The sequence below is a fragment of the Melitaea cinxia genome, chromosome Z (assembly GCF_905220565.1).
Source record: "Melitaea cinxia chromosome Z, ilMelCinx1.1, whole genome shotgun sequence".
Classification (NCBI taxonomy): Eukaryota; Metazoa; Arthropoda; class Insecta; order Lepidoptera; family Nymphalidae; genus Melitaea; species Melitaea cinxia.
In genome coordinates, this window is record NC_059424.1 from 20,972,619 (window position 1) to 20,986,613 (window position 13,995).

Below are 13,995 nucleotides of genomic sequence, written 5' to 3' on the forward strand. Positions count from 1 at the left end.
CGATGTTAACAATTTCATAACCTCCGCATCATCATAACACTGTCTGGTCTTATAGTTTGAATCATTTTTTTCCAAAATACCCACAATTACAATATTTTTCTCGCGCTCACATCTGTCTTTTATTTCTAGGTATAGGTTTTCTTGCATAAGCGGAAGCGGTTTCAATGTTGAGCATTCAGTGTTTTGTGCCTTTTTGATTTCTATTATTTCGCTCTCGATACACTTGATTTTTTCTTGATTTTTACTATTGGTAGTTTTAATATTTTCTATTTCAGTATCTATTTGATCAAACTTATTGTTTAATTTCTCAAATGCCGATTTAATTATTTTTACCTCGTTTCTAATGCCAGATATTTCTTCTTTAATGCTGTTCATATTTTCGTTTTGTTTTTTTGTGAACTCTTCTAAGAGCTTCAGTATGTCTGAACGGAAGTCCTCGAACTCCATCTTATAGTCTTGCTCTTCAGTGCGATTATTTCGTTTTCTAATAGTTATGTTGGAGTAGTCCTCATTGCCATAGTTCGACGGGTTAGGTGTTGAACCGCTAACACTCCCGCTTCCGCTCACTAATGCAGTTCCGGGCGGTGTCCGTTGCAAACTCATCGTAAGAATTTACGTACGAGTGCAATAGAAACAAAAAATGCAATGCTTCTCTTTACTCGAGGGGGTGAGGGGAGCTGCAATCCTGCTGCTTTCGTGTGTCGTGCGCTTGCTTGAGAATCGGAAGGTTATTAGCGTAAACACTGTTTAATGTGAATTGAACACAACTACTTTGGTTTAAAGAACACTTTGAAACTATGAATTTTTGAGAAAAAAAAAAAAAATAAATAGATATAATTTTTGCTGCAACTTCCATACGCGTCCACTTACAACGAGCACCAGAGGCTATACTTATAGCAATTACCTGCTGTTTGAACTTAATTCGTTTCTATTGATGAGAACTTTGCACCTATATGAGTTACAAGTGCCATTACAGTCTGATGATGGAGACGAAAGAAAGTCGAGGGAACTTTTCAACGACTTATAGCAATTACCTGCTGTGTGATCATCTGTGTGGCAGGACCAGGTTTGATGATGGAGCCCATAAACACTCGAGGGAATTTCTCAACAATTTACAGCAGTTACCTTTTGCTGTTTGACGACCGCTTTGATATAATGGTGCATGTGCCGTGTCGGCGGCGCCTAAACACCGACGGTCGCGGGTTCTATTCCAGCTCGGAGTGGATATTTATGTTTATATAAATATTTATTTTTGGTCTAGTTGTTAATCCTTGTGGTTCTCCCAACCTAGCCTCGGAGAACACGCTAGGCTGTCAGTCCCGGTTGTTATTACGTACACCTGATAGCGAACTTTACTCATAGTATGTCGACGCGTTAGCGCAGCGGTCACAGCACCGGCTGTTGCGCTGGCGTTAGTGGGTTCAATCCCCGCGCACGACAGACATTTGTATTGGCTATATAGATGTTTGTCATGATCTGGGTGTTTGTGTATTGTGTATGTTTCCGAACCCCCGACATAAGGGAAAAAGTATCCTTGTTAGGTCTACCCATCACTAAAAATTGTAAAATAAAATAATTTTTAACAAAAAAAAACCGACTTCAAAAAGGAAACTAAAAAGTGAAAAATAAATTTACTTAGTACAAAGTAATTCGTATTTTGATTTAGTTAATCAGAAATGATTAAATAAATATTTTATAATTTTGAAGTTGGTGCCAAGTAAATACAATACAAATACAACCTGGCTACAATAACAAATACAAACAACACACACACACAACAAACAAGTAAAAAAAATATTATTAGATATGTCAAAACAATAACAGAATAATAAAAGTATTCAACCTAATAGTCAATGAAACAAATTATGAAAGAAAACTGAGTATAACTTACGAGTAGATACTAGAGTAGTTATTGTTTTACTTGGCACCGACTTCAAAATTATAAAATATTTATTTAATCATTTCTGATTAACTAAATCAAAATACGAATTACTTTGTACTAAGTAAATTTATTTTTCACTTTTTAGTTTCCTTTTTGAAGTCGGTTTTTTTTTTGTTAAAAATTATGTTTCATCCAATTTCAAATTATGATTCTGAAGAAGTTTTACTTCAAAAATATTTAAAAATACTATCAGATAAATATCTTATAAATTTTTAAAGAATATAAATAGGAAAAAATTCGATACCTCTGTTGGTCCTCAGTTAGTGCGAACCGATATATTAAGTTGATGGTGTAGTAGAGAGTGAGGTAGGCAAGCAGCTCACGCCAAACCAGCTTGTATACACTGCCACGCCATCTGTAGGACAAAATATACTATTAGCATTAGAGAAGGGTTAGTTTTTACTGATTGTACCGATTTTGAGAATTCTTTTTTTACACAAGAGGTGATTGTCGTGTGGTCCAATTTAATTATGGGATATCTGACGATTAGATATTAAATTGTCGTTAATTATGTGTAATTGTATTGTACAACTCCAGGTTATTTGTTTTATAGCAAATAGTATTCGAACTAATGTATGTGTAAATGAAACAATTTTTTTCGGATTTTATCGCGGTCTATTAACTTTTTAGATTCCCGACGTTTCGGTTACCTTACAGCAACCACGGTCACGGGAGGACTGAGGTGTCAGACGTCCTAACGTTACAAAGTTATTCGAAACTACCCGACATACATCATTATTTTATTTAGTCCTATCTACGCAGAATGTGCTAATTGAGTCTTTAATCTGTGGTATATTATGCTTGGTTTTTGATTTAATTATATTAATAATGAGATACCAAGCAGGTGGTGTGCTGTGTGGCTACGGCACTAAAGAATTTAGCCACCCCCTCTCTTCCCATGGGTGTCGTAAGAGGCGACTAAGGGATAACAAGGTTCCACAACCACCTTGGAACTTAAGAAGCCGACCGATGGCGGGATAACCATCTAACTGCTGGCTTTGAAATACACAGGCTGAAGACGGGCAGCAGCGTCTTCGGTGCGACAAAGCCAGTACTGCGGTCACCAACCCGCCTGCCCAGCGTGGTGACTATGGGCAAAACACATGAGTTCACGTTATTTTTGGCGTCAACTTGTGGAGGCCTATGTCCAGCAGTGGACTGTATAGGCTGTAATGACTGAAGCAGGTGGTAATAGCCATCCATCTTCTCTATTGAAATTTGGATGTTTTTTTAATTTCAATAGCCTCACGGATCACCCTTCGTTGGAATCGGTGTTCTTTTGCGAGGATTTTTGTATGTGTGATCTAATGTATGTGTGTGAAGTATGATTGGTTAATTCAGCTCGTAACGTCCCAATGCTGAGCAAAGGCCTCCTTCTCCATGTTGGAGGAGGATTTATGTGACTATACAAATAAATAACAAATAAGTATGTTTAACGAACGGTCGTCTGTTCCTGAGATAGGTAAATCAATGTCTGTGTTTTAGGTAACAGCTGATTGATGTATAAATCATTCTTTTTTTTAAACAAATCATTAATATTGAAAAATAATCCATATAAGTATAAATCAATATAACTATGTTAGATACACATTTACTATCCTGGAGTAAAAGCAGGGTAGGGAACTAGATGACAAATTAAGTCAACGATCTAGTCAAAAGTGAAGCAGTAGAGTTAGATGTTAACACTTAAACTCAATTTTAAAATTTATACAGTTTGCCTACTACAAGATATTATATGTCTTGTAGTAGGTAAGTTTAAAATTGAGTATATATAATAATATTGCTTTCAAGCAGTGTTGTGTTCCTGTGGAGAGTAAGGTGACCAGAGCTCTTTAGAGGGATTGTGGGTGGGGTCAGCAACGCGCTTGCGATGCTTCTGGTGTTTCAGGCGTCTATAAGCTACGGTTATCGCTTACCACCAGGGTAGCTTATTTTCCGACTTAAATGTATAAAAAGAGATATACGAAGCAAACAAATTAAATATTATTAAACAACGTTTAGCATATTATTGATACATGTTTTGTAAAACTTTGTAACACAAAGATCTCTGATGTGACACCTCCATCGCGAAATAGGTTAAGTGTGAAATTGTGTAAGTGTCTTTGTTCAATGAGCTTCGTGTACATTTACACGTAATTAACATTTACTCATTTCTATACGAATTATTGTATAATAGCTGCTAAATACTAGCTAGCTATATAAATATATATATATATATATATAGAAACTTTTTCCCGTCAAAAACGATCATAATAAATACCCAATTATGGTGTAATGAGACTATCCGCGAGAGAACGAAAGTAACCGACATAGCCCACAGAATTAGCAAATTGAAGTGGCAGTGGGCTGGTCATCTGTGTCGCAGGACCGATGGCCGTTGGAGTAGACGGGCCCTAGAGTGGAGACCGCGTCTTGGCAAACGCAGTGTGGGACGTCCCCTGGCCCGTTGGACCTACGATCTATGTAAGATTGCCGGTGTAAGCTGGATGAGAATTGCGGAAGACCGGAATGTCTGGCACGAATTTGGGGAGGCCTATGTCCAGCAGTGGACTGCGATAGGCTGAAGTGTTTGGTGTAAACGTTCGTATACATTTTAGCGTTTTTTTATAGCGATTATAAATCGTTTTTTAGTAAAAAAATTATAATTTATGATTTTTATAATTCTGAATTCCTGATATTACAATAGTTGCTAGCGTCGTCCTTACGGTACTGTACTTATAGGTAGGTATTACATAATTTGGTACATATTTTTTACTTCTTGTGTGTTATATTGCTTGTTTCTTATTCTAAATTTGATTTAAATTAACTGAAAACGGGTCTATTAATACCTTCTTTATTACAACGTAAAAAAAGAAGGAGAAAAGAAGAAGAAAATTACTGTAAATCCGTTCATAGGTTTTGTAAATGTAATAATTTTTTTTAATGGTCAAGGAGACAATAATGTGGCGTGAGGCTTCAGTCTCTCGCTGTTAAGTCTCGATGTTTTATCCTCGGAATTTTCAGCTGGTAGCGCTGTACGTCAAATACAAAAAGACGCCTAAAGCGTAAAGCACTTAATATTAATAAATAACTATTTTGTTTTCTTAATTTTTCAATACAGCATTTTCATTAATTACGTATTAATTAGTTACATACTCATAACTAGTTAGAAGTAAAATTAACATTTGCTTTTGTTAATAAGGAAGTAGATATATATAATAAATATGCGTTTAGATTTTTTGTTTGTCTTAAATCTGTTAGCTTTGTTTTTTTTAATATCTCGAATGTTATTTTAACAGACTAATATCACATACCTAATTATAATTTGGTGGCTGTCGTAAGAGGCGACTAAGGGATAACAGAGTTCCACTACCACCTTGGAAGTTAAAAAACCGACCGATGGCGGGATAACCATCCAACGGCTGGCTTTGAAATACACAGGTCGGAGACGGGCAGCAGCGTCTTGGTCACCAACCCGTCTGCTCAGCCTGATGACTATGGACAAAACACATGAATTCACGCCATTTTTGGCGCGAACTTGTGGAGGCCTATGTCCAGCAGTGGACTGCGATAGGCTGGAGTGATGATGAGTGAGAAGTATAATTAGAAAATATTTCAAAACATATTTCGATCAATATTTTTTTACATATATTTATAACTTAATAAGCATCAATCACATGTTGAAACTTTTATCTATAACTACAATTGTAAAAAAAATTAAAATGAAACAAATCGTACAATCCAGTAAAAAACCGATAAAACTTTTATCCCGTTTTCAACTTCACCCAGATACGAAGTCGAATATATTTATCGACAGTACAAGTTAATTAACAAGAGTCACTGACGCGACCACCGTTATTACCTACTATCATCGTCCTCTTAAATGGAAGTGGCACAAAGACTAAACAAAAATGAGAAGAAAACAATTGTTATAGTAATATATACATACAATACACAATAGTGTGTGTGTGTGTGTGTATGTACATATGTGCGTGTGTGCGTGTGTGTGTGTGTGTGCGTGTGTGTGTGTGTGTGTGTGTGTGTGTGTGTGTGTGTGTGTGTGTATGTGCGTGTGCGCGCGTGTGAGTGTGTGTGTGTGTACGGCTTTCCTTGATTAATTTTCATTCAAATCATAAATGTAATTTAGTATTTTTATTAAGGGAAAATATATTGCTTGGTGCCCATTCGTATAACGTAGTAATGTACTTAATTCGAATTTAATAAACCAAAGCTGTAATTTACTAACATGATACAGGCCTTTTAGAATTGAACTATTATATAAAATGATATAAACCCTTTAGATTTTATTGGACCTCTTTTACTCTCTGCTGATACTGATAAACATGAGCGTATTTACCCTAGGGCCGAAAGGGCCATGGCCCGAAGCGGCTTTCGCGAAGAACGGCACAAGCCGAGCATATGTATTATATTTATATACGATTTTTACAACAATAGATTACTGGAAATAAGGTCAAACGAAATATTAGATTGTCAAGTAAATACGCATAATTACATATAGCAGGACAACACAGTTCCGCTATCACCTTGGAACTTAAGAAGCCGACCGGTGGCGGGATAGCCATCCAACTGCTGGCTTTGAAATACACAGGCCGGAGACGGGCAGCAGCGTCTTCGGTGCGAAAAAGCCAGTACTGCGGTCACCAACCTGCCTGCCCAGCGTGGTGACTATGGGCAAAACACATGAGTTCACGTTATTTTTGGCTTAAACTTGTGGATGCCTATGTCCAGTAGTGGACTGTATAGGCTGTAACGATGAATACATATAGCTCGAAAAGTACTGTGTTGAAATTAAAGACTTTGCAATGACTACCTTCATAATTTATTAAATAAATAATTACAATTATTGGGTAGACTTGTGTAGGTTTCTTGCTCTGGTAATTGAATGGAGTCTCGTCCTTTTTTTTTCGAATTATAGAGTGCTGTATCGGCTTTTACAGCGTCACCGGTGAGAGGGGCCGGGTACTATAGATACCGGCAGCGAAGGAAGAAGAGGAGCCCTCTAGGAGGGCTCGAGGAAAACGCACGCCCTAAGGGTATCTCCTAGCGAGATCGCACCTCGGCTTAGAGCGTCGTCGGAGTGGAGGAGTATACTGAGAGCTGAGACGGCTTACAGACGGTCCACTACGCGCCTAGGCGTTAACTTTACTGTCGAGTATGACGCCTAGGTGCTTTGCTTCCTTTAGCCAAGGAATCGGAGTGCCGAATAGTGTTATGGTCCCCGGTCGACCTTTTGTCCAGAAGACGCGCTTAGTGTGTGCACAAAGTGCACTGCTGCACTCTTTTCGGGATTTACTTCGATTCTCCGTTTCCTAAGCCACGCGCTGAGGTCGGTGACCACCGATTCGGGAAGAGAAGAGGAAGGTGCTGGACGTGTAGATAACCGTGTCATCGAGGAATATGGCCAGCTTGTTTGCTTTATTTTTCGGAATTAGGATATCATTCGTGTACAACAAATAGGGAAGCGGTGAGAGCACCGAGCCCCGAGGGACTCCGGCGCGGATAGGACGGGGCGCACGAGAATATCAGGCAGTTCTATGTGAGGAGTCTCGTCCATCACCTTCGGAGCCTTTAACGAAAAATACTAACAACAATCCCCGCCACACTCGATTCTGAATGTTTGTCGCCAGTAAACAGGTAAGCGAGACCACGCAGGAAATAAATTGAGTTACTAATAAATTTATACTACATACTCGTAGATTACCAATTTCGTAATACTTGAAGCAAAGGAAGGTTTGAAAAATATTTAAGATTAAAATTTGATTTGAAAATTGAGGTTGTTTTTAATCTTGAATATTATTTTTATTATTAATGTTATCGTATTTATAATAAGGTTTAATTAAAAATTAAAAAAAAATATATAAAATAGCGAATTCTTAAATAATAAGTTCTTAAGTCGTGATTTGTAAATATTTACAATATAGCAAAATTTTGTTTAGATTTAATTTGTCCGAAATAAAATAATATTATTAATTCCGTTATTGTTTTAAAAATAAGGTCAAGAGAATAAGTTTTAAATTAATAATTTTTTTTTACATATAATATGTTTACAATAGAATGAACTTGATTGTACATCTCGAATAGAAACTGTATTAAAACCGACATTTACCTTTTACTTATTAATTTCGGTTTCCGTTAGTCGAACGGGTGTCTCAATCAATACTATTACAGTTTTTTTTTTGCTCCGAACATCCTTACAGTACTAGAAATTGCTTGAACTGCAATCTAAAATTAATTACATTCATTTTCTATAAATATTAAATACTCTTTTTTTAATATTATTTGCAGAAAATAGTATTTTTTTTATGTCACTAGGTCGGCAAACAAGCGTACGGCTCACCTGATGGTAAGCGATTACCGTAGCTTATAGACGCCTGCAACACCAGAAGCATCGCAAGCGCGTTGCCGACCCAATCCCCAATCCAATCCCCAGGAGCTCTGGTCACCTTACTCACCAACAGGAACACAATACTGCTTGAAAACAGTATTGTTGTTTCAGTTGTGAAGTGAAAAAAGAAGAAAAAAGTGTTGTTTGTTATGTTGTCAACTTATTTCTGATTGTTGTATTCAGTTTATTGCCGACTTATTTACTTAATATTTCGGTAGTGTTGTTTTTAAATATTTTGTTAATTCAAAGCATAAAGTTCGAAATGAATACATAAATAACGTTTAAATATCAACGGTCCCCATTAAAACAAGAATCCTGTATCAGTAGTCGGGAATTCAAAACAAAATTACAAAAACTATTCAAAAACGGATTATTTACCATGTTTTTTATTTTCATATTGCGGAGATCGAAAACGAAAAAAAATTACAAAAACCTATTTAGACGAACTTCTATACTCTCTTCTCTTCTTGGCTTTTAGCAAAATAGTAGGATCTCCGAACTAGGGACGACCTTCACCCATCTGCTTAATGGATGAAAATTATTTTATATTCATTTTAGTATATTAGAAAAATAATCGCGAAATGATTGACAGTAAAATACTGACCGGGGTGTATTAATTCAAAATTGAATTTTTATTTATAAATAAATCTACGAATTCAAATAATAAACTTTATACCCGTAGTTACAGACAGTATGAAGCCTGTAGAAAATTCAAATGTTTGGTTGTCTATTGTTTTCTGGCATAACTACTGGATACAGGTATATTAACGTTTTTTGTTCTAGTTAATTTAAACCACATGTTTAATAAATATATCTTACATAAAAAATAACGCTGATTAGTTTCGGATACGATGGCATAGGGTTGTCTGCTAAGCGTCTTCTTTGAAAGGCGGCTGTCGAATATAATATAGCCTGGCCAGGAATTATCCAGCCAACCCTTTCGCAATGAATCTTTAATATTCTGAGGAAGATAATTATTTAATTTTTATTCATTAATCAGATTGGTGAAGATCACGTAGAGTGCGTTTGTATGACTAAAATAAATTATATTTGTATAAAATAATATAAAGACATTTATGATAGTATGATAGAATATATTATATCACATTGCAAAGGTTATCGAGAAAAAATTAAAAATGTTTTTATTAGGTTCACAAATTGAATGATACACATACAATATAAAAAGAAAGTGTATGTGTGTAACAATTTGAAAGGTGTACTGTTCATTTTTATTACAGTGAACACAGCATGCAATTTTGACATGTTCAGCTTAAACTAATCACAGAATATTACAAACTGTTCAACTAATCCAAGAAAAATATTCTTGGCCGTGGCCAAGGAGCCATTGAAAATATCAAAGTTTGGACATAAACCATTATAGGATGACAGAATTATATATAAAACCGAATGATGTCCAATATTAGTACGAAAATGTGGCAATTGAAAGCTATACATATTTGCCAGACGACCAGAACGTGGGGTCTTAAAATAAATTTTATTTAAAAAGTTTGGACAGATCATCATATCATAAACCATGTATAATTTTGTATAAAGTCAAAATATCCCCTATTTTCCGCCGATATAAATAATAATCAAATCTAATCCTGATTTACCGTGTTGCCTAATAAAGAATAATTTTCTTAATAAAATAATTGATCTTCATCAGCTTGTACGTACTGTACGTCATGTTTTCCTCCAAGGCATATTAGGAGACTCACATATAGGAACAAATATTTACAAAAGCAAATGATGTCCGAGTAGCAATCGAAGTTGCATCTATCAGTAATAATAGCACTTAGTAACTAATTTTTACCGTTCTTATTTTTGTTTTTTTGTATTGCATTTAGGTGTGTCCAAAATTCATCGAAGTATTTTATTTCGCTTGTGAAAACCTTTCTCCGTACAATAACAAGAATACACGGTCACTAGATATAACCGAGCTTTTACGTTTTAGTGGTCACTGGAAAATAAGCTTCGAAAGTTTATGTCTTATGTGTTAAGAGTAGATGACCTTGGATGATGTATTAGAAATACAACCAATGTGGTTTTATAAAGCTTAATAAGATTTCTTATTAGATATTACCATTCGAATATTATTTTTATATATTGAAAAGTTTGAAGATAAAAAAAGTAAAAATGAGGAGTAGAATGTTGAAATTTTAAACTAAATTTAATTTAATTAATCTTGTATGACATAATTATTTGACAAGTAGCAAGTTTTATACAATTTTTTCCTTTAATTTTTTATTCAAGTTCAAGTGTCATTGGTTACTCTTGAAATTAATTATTTAAAATAATAACTAGCAATACCCGTGCGACTAATTCGCACTAAATAAGTAAAAAAATTACTGACCGTCAATCATGTGACGTTGTTTCAAAACTAAGTCCGTCGTATATATAATTATAATAATTAATTAATTTACAAAAGCAAAAGAAATAATATTTTTTTATTTGTGGATGTCGGTAGAGCAAGCAATTATCTATAAAATAATATATAATTTATGTAGAGCAATTGTGAGGTTATTCCTAAAAAGGGAGGCAAAGATTTTAACCTTAGCGTGTTAATATATAATGTCCTCACTTTAACTTCAATAACTTTAATTGATTATGTACTGAATTCCTTTTTTAATTTCTAAAAACAAAACAAACAATTTTCTTTAAGCGTTACTATTTTTTTTTTTTAAATATATAGAGTAGCGCTTGACTGCGATCTCACCTGAAGGCAAGTGAAGATGCAGCCTAAGGTGGTGCGCGCTTGCCTAGAAGATGCCTATTCACTCTTGATTTAAAGATACCCTTATTTTATTTTATACATGAAACGTCTTTTTGCGCGTTTTACGCGTGTGTTCTAGATACGAAACAGAATTATAATTGTTCAATAAGTTTGTATAAATAAATAGACATTTTGCACTTTAATCGCAAAACTCATATGTGCAAAATGTTTTTATTTACCTTATTTTGTTTTCTATTTGAATGTAAGTGTACATATACTGAATACACAGTTTCCATAATATCAACAGAATAAATTGAAGTTTAAAATTAAAATCCCTGACGGCTAAAAATACATATATTCTCTTCAATGTTTGCAGTGTAGTTTTTATTTTATTTTTTTCCATCTGCGCCGCACGAGCGTAGGTAACAACCGCGAATGCACAAAATCGTTTGATCTAAAATTTGAAACCTAGCGAAATATACCATTTCGAATTGAGTTTTTGAAAACCGAAAATACAGACTGGAACTAAATTTTTGTACACATGACTCATTCTTTAATCAATTGTAATTATGTCAATTTGTTGGATATTTTACTGTAGCGGAATAATCGCAGAATAATTATGGAGTAACAGACAATATACTATGCGGGTCGATGAAATTATTCGTGCATTCTGAGGATTATTTCATTTTGTAACCAATCTTTTAATATTAAACTAAGGTACAAATTCTACTGCTATTCATAAGCTTATGATAGCAAAAAAAATTAAGCCTTATCCCCCTACCAACACACTTTTGATCTGATGAAAAACGTACTATTAAAAACTTTTTGATTGTCAATAATAAATAAGACCTCACGCTATGACCCGTATTGCGATTAAAAGTTTTGTGGGTCAGATAACACACAAACCAATACAAACGCCCAGGCTACTGCACGACTGCTATTTACGACAATTTTTGAGTCTTCAACATAATTTGATTCTGTATATCTTTTTTTTCATTATTATTTAATGTATTACAGTTCAAGCCAATTATTAATAGATACTTATTAATATTATCGATATCTCGAATGATCGCATTTAAAATTTACTTTTTAATATCAATCATCATCATCACTTCAGCCTATCTCAGTCCACTGCTGAACATAGTTCGCGCCAAAAATGGCGTGAACTCGTATTTTGCTCATAGTCACCACGCTGGGCAGGCGGGTTGGTGACCGCAGGGCTAGCTTTGTCGCACCGAAGACGCTGCTGGTTTCAGTCTTCCGTCTTCGATCTGTGTATTTGGAAGCCAGCAGTTTGATGGTTATCTAGCCATCGTCTATCGGTCGGCCTTAACAGTCCCAAGGTGATAGTGGAACTTTGTTATCCCTTAATCGCCTCTTACGACACCCACGGGAAGAGAGGGGGTGGCTGTATTCTTTACTGCCGTAACCTCACAATTACTATTAATTTAATATTTTAGTATTAATATACTACAAAAAGTAGTAGCCCAGTAGTAAATAGTAAAATGCGAAATGTAAATTTCCCATTTGCCAACAAAACAACAATTATATTAATATTAACTTAATATAAACTCTCAAAATAAAATCGCCACGAGCTCTTAAAAGCATCTGTTTACCGACATAAGTAGGTATATAAAATTAACCAAAGACACGCTTAATACAAAATACAAATTCACTACCACTGCGCCACGACAACGGCGGCAAATATTTGTCTTACAATGCTTGACATACTAAAATACTGCGTGTATGAATATTATTTTTAGACCTATAACCTGTGTCAAAGTTTGTTGTATGCAAATATTGCTTATTCGATGGGATGGGTATAGTATTACAGTTGTGTAGTTAATGAGTTACAATTTAAACATAAAATGATTGAATGGTCAAGTTGATATACACATCATGTGCTCGCAAATGAAAAAAAAAACCCGACTTCAATTACATCGACAACGACGTAGGTAGATGAAAAAATTGTCAAGTAAATGCGCATTATTATAGAATAGCTGTACCCCGAGGTTTCGCAAGCGTTAATTTGAAAAAAAAAAATAGCCTATAGCCTTTCTTGATAAATGATCTTGATCTAATACTTAAAGAATTTTTCAAATTGGACCAATAGTTCCTGAGATTAGCGTGTTCGAACAAACAAACTCTTTAGCTTTATAATGTTAGTATAGATAATGATCAAATTTAAATGGAACCAAATGACAAGCGGCTTTTTAGTAAGAAAGGAATCATCGAAATCAGTATACCCAGTAAAAAATACATTAGAATTGTGAATCTCCTCCTTTTTTAATTCGGTTAAAAACGTCAAACGCCGTAAGCGCTTAACGCTTACGTAAACATACAGTTGTCCTTTATAGGACCAGAATCTTGTGTCTGGGATCCAGACACACACGTAACACACGCAAGCTTTCTAATAATACAAACATTATTTATTAAAAGATTTAAAAAAAATACACACGTCCAGGTATTTTTTTTAATATATCGAAATTGCTAACGATTTACTTTAAACATTTATTGAGTTCAATAAATAATTACTTTATTGCCGAAATTCAAAACTGGAACGTAAAATAAAAACATTTTTTAATATTTTCAGATATTAATAGTTTTCCGTTAATTGCAAAAATTACTTTAAGCGTTTCCGTTGAAATATCAAATTGAATTCATATAAATTGTTTTCGATTTAATTATTTTTTAAAGCTAAAATGTAAAAATATGAACTTTTTTTTTTCAATAAATCATTTTGAAAGGCAAATTGTTTTAATTTTTATTACTATTATATTGTGCTTGTTTGATTTTTATTTTAGATTTCGGGCACTGTTGAATGTATGCGATGCTATACGACTTTGCATATTTTCCATAGATAGACTTATTCTATCCCTTATTTAGACTATTCGTCTGTAAGTCTCGGCACCTTCAAGAAATACTATTTTATGTAAATATTATGATTTTGTGTAT

General features: G+C 34.4%; 1 protein-coding gene across 1 annotated transcript in view; it reads right to left on the reverse strand.

The window, feature by feature from the left end:
• Positions 1–13,995, reverse strand: part of LOC123668377 (bestrophin-4) — a 108,821-nt gene that overhangs the window by 68,419 nt on the left and 26,407 nt on the right. The window contains exon 2 of the mRNA XM_045602109.1: positions 2,187–2,297. Within this exon, the coding sequence (XP_045458065.1) occupies positions 2,187–2,297 (111 nt within the window). The remainder of the gene's footprint in view (positions 1–2,186; positions 2,298–13,995) is intronic.